Below are 2,880 nucleotides of genomic sequence, written 5' to 3'. Positions count from 1 at the left end.
TTTTTTTTTTCTAATGATAATATATATCCTTTGTTAAGTATAATACTATATAAACGTACTTAGCTTTCCCTAAATTTTAATTATTTGTAACTATTTAATATATGAGAAATATTATTTCAAAAATAATTATATAATATTCATTTTTTTCTTTTGATTAAAACAATAAATCTTAATTAATTATTTTAAAATTTTAATTCAAGGACTTATATATATGAATATAACAATAACACCGTCTTTTATTTTACGGGTGTTACATCTATTCTCTTCGTAGGTTCTAGTTTTGGGATTTCTCTATCTGGTTGGATTTCTAAAAAAGAGATGAAGAGAGAGAAAGAAATGGATGAAGAAAGAAAGAAATGAATAAGGGTAAAATAAGAATATAAAATTTTAGAAAGAGAGGAGGAGAGAGAGAACAGGTAAAAATGATAAGTCAAAGGTAAAAAAGTGTTGGTCACTGGTCATAGTGGCTACCAGTGTAACAAAGTGTAAAGTACAATGGTCACACGGAAAGAATTGAAGTTCAGTGGTTACAATGTGAAAATGGATATAGTTCAGTAGCCATAAGTGTAATTTACCCTAATTATTATTGTTTGATAAAATTAAAATAAAATGTTACTGTTAGTATTTAAAATATACAATATGAACATGTTTTAAAAATATTTCGTGAAAATAAAAAAGGATAATTTTGTTAATAATAAAAAAAAAACTACAAACATTTGTTCATGAAAAGCTCCAAAAAAGAGCTTTTCGTGAAAAACTCCAAAACGCTGCAGTTTCCAAAAAAAATACTAAACGTCGCGGTTATATAAACCTAACCAAACGCTATATTTTTTATGGTTTGGAGTGAAACGCTAAAATCTACTCCAAAAAACTTAAAGAAACACCCACTAAATATGCAATTAAGGAAAAAAAAAAAAAACTTATCCACCGTTGAGTATAGCATATATATATTAGAGTTCTGGAAATAAGAACAACTGAAAATAAATACGTATAGAAATATTAAAAAGAAAAAAAAAACCAAAATTATATTCGATCTTTTTAATTGATAATAGTAGCATATAACCAAAAAAAAAGAAAAAAGATATTTCCCTTGAAGTTCTACAATGGAGAACAGCATAACATCTTTATGTACCGGATCCCAGATAAACACCCAATATCATTTAGAACAAAAAAAACAAAGTCTTTTTTCTGTTGAATCATATTTACATCCCCACGAACTTGGTTTTTTATTTAAAAGGAAAAAACCAAGTTCTAATCACACCCCTAAAAAATCTTTAAAAAGAAAAAAAATAAAGGAAAAATAAAGTGGGGATATATGATGGGAAATAAAAAAAAAGAAGGTGAAAGCTGCCGGTGGCCGAGGAAATGGTGGTAGTGGCGGTGGCGCTGCTGTAACCCAGTGATAACGATGAACACAAGGTTGATCACTTACTGATATATACTGTACTGGTAATTAATAATTTGATAATTAGATGTTGAAATTTCATTTTAGTTTGAGATGCGTTTGGAAGAACCAAACATTTGATCGAGGAGGATAACGATGGCCATGGCGACGGATTTGTCCATATTTGCCCCTACTACGAGTCGGAACACATCCACTCCGAAGGCCACGCCTCCTACAGCCTCCTTCCGTTTGACCTCCGCCACCTTCCTCCGCTTCTCGTCGTACACAACGCAATTCCTCTGTGAATACGATCCTTCAATTTCGTACACAATATTCCGGCTGCCGTTTCTACCTGAGCTCACGTGAGCCAAACATTTGCTATTAAGGATGTTCACGTGCTTCCTCACTGAGAGCAGCGGATTCACCGCTGTTTCTCCGTCGTACACCAGCCAACTATCCGCCAGGCTCAGCTTCTAATACATGAAAAAACAAATGATTCAGTACTGCACCGGAAATTATTTGTTACACAGGAAAATTGAAATTTAATAGACACACGACACGAATACTACCTTACGGCGGATGGTGAGGAGAGGCTCGCCGCCTGCGTCCATGAGAAGGATTTCGCCCTTGCTACCGGAGCAGGTCATGTAGTTATCAACACGAAATACGAGGTTCCCGGAGCGATCGTAAACCGTAAAGCCATTGCAATTGAAAAGCAAAGACTTCTTCCAAACGGTTAGCACAACGGCATCTGAATCTAAATTAGCAGATGATTTGAGCTTCTCTGCGGAGGAGGAGGCGGTAATTGCGGCAGAAATGCTTGGGTGTACCTTTGTCATTCCCGGCATTCGAGTGGGCGGCGTTTCCAGCCTGGAAGGGTAGAGAGATGGAAAGATGGAATATTATATTAGATAGAAGTGTTGCTTTGTTGATAAATAGGAATTGCGGAAGCGAATATATATATATATGGAGGAGGAGAAGGGTATTTTTGTACACGTCAAAGTAAGAGGCGCATAAAGGCGCACGGTAGTAGAAAGTCCTAGCTAACTAGTTAAGTGCGCCGTCCCCTATCATGACGTCGGCACATAAAGCTTAGCGGAAAAATAAATGTACCTACAACAATAGAAAGAATAATTTATTTGAGGTCGTTGTTAATTTTGCGAATTTATCTTTTTTTTTATTGCAGATATTTACTGAAGAGTAAATAGTTTAATTGTGATTCTCTTTTTGTCTTCAGCTCCATCTCATCATGCCTTGCCTTGTTCCATGTGGGGCTACTTTTTACTCGTTAATTAAATACTTATACGATCCTTCAATTTCATACATTAATCAAAGATTCAAACTCGTTGATTTTACATATATAAATATTTTTGGACCGATTAGTTTTTATGTATTTGAAATTAGTTTGGACTTAAATCTTATAATATTTGGAATTTTGATTTAACCTGATAGCATTGCGATTTATAATTTTGCTTCGCAGAATCGTATACTACGAC

General features: G+C 34.3%; 1 protein-coding gene across 1 annotated transcript; it reads right to left on the bottom strand.

Moving 5' to 3' along the window:
* Window positions 1-1,013: 1,013 nt before the first annotated feature.
* On the bottom strand, window positions 1,014-2,336 carry LOC136206252 (protein LURP-one-related 8). The gene is made up of 2 exons (XM_065997233.1): window positions 1,954-2,336; window positions 1,014-1,857 (listed from the first exon to the last, which is right to left on the bottom strand). The coding sequence occupies exons 1-2, from the start codon at window positions 2,230-2,232 to the stop codon at window positions 1,489-1,491; spliced, it is 648 nt and encodes a 215-aa protein (XP_065853305.1). The 5' UTR covers window positions 2,233-2,336; the 3' UTR covers window positions 1,014-1,488.
* Window positions 2,337-2,880: the final 544 nt, after the last annotated feature.

The sequence above is a fragment of the Euphorbia lathyris genome, chromosome 9 (assembly GCF_963576675.1).
Source record: "Euphorbia lathyris chromosome 9, ddEupLath1.1, whole genome shotgun sequence".
Classification (NCBI taxonomy): domain Eukaryota; kingdom Viridiplantae; phylum Streptophyta; class Magnoliopsida; order Malpighiales; family Euphorbiaceae; genus Euphorbia; species Euphorbia lathyris.
This window is presented reverse-complemented; position numbering and strand designations above follow the sequence as displayed.

Bases quoted from the DNA above. Each gene is read 5' to 3' on its own strand.
- LOC136206252 (XM_065997233.1), bottom strand. From the start codon at position 2,232: ATGCCGGGAATGACAAAGGTACACCCAAGCATTTCTGCCGCAATTACC. The intron at 1,858-1,953 runs GTAGTATTCGTG...TTCATGTATTAG, and splicing joins TCCTCACCATCCGCCGTAAG to AAGCTGAGCCTGGCGGATAG.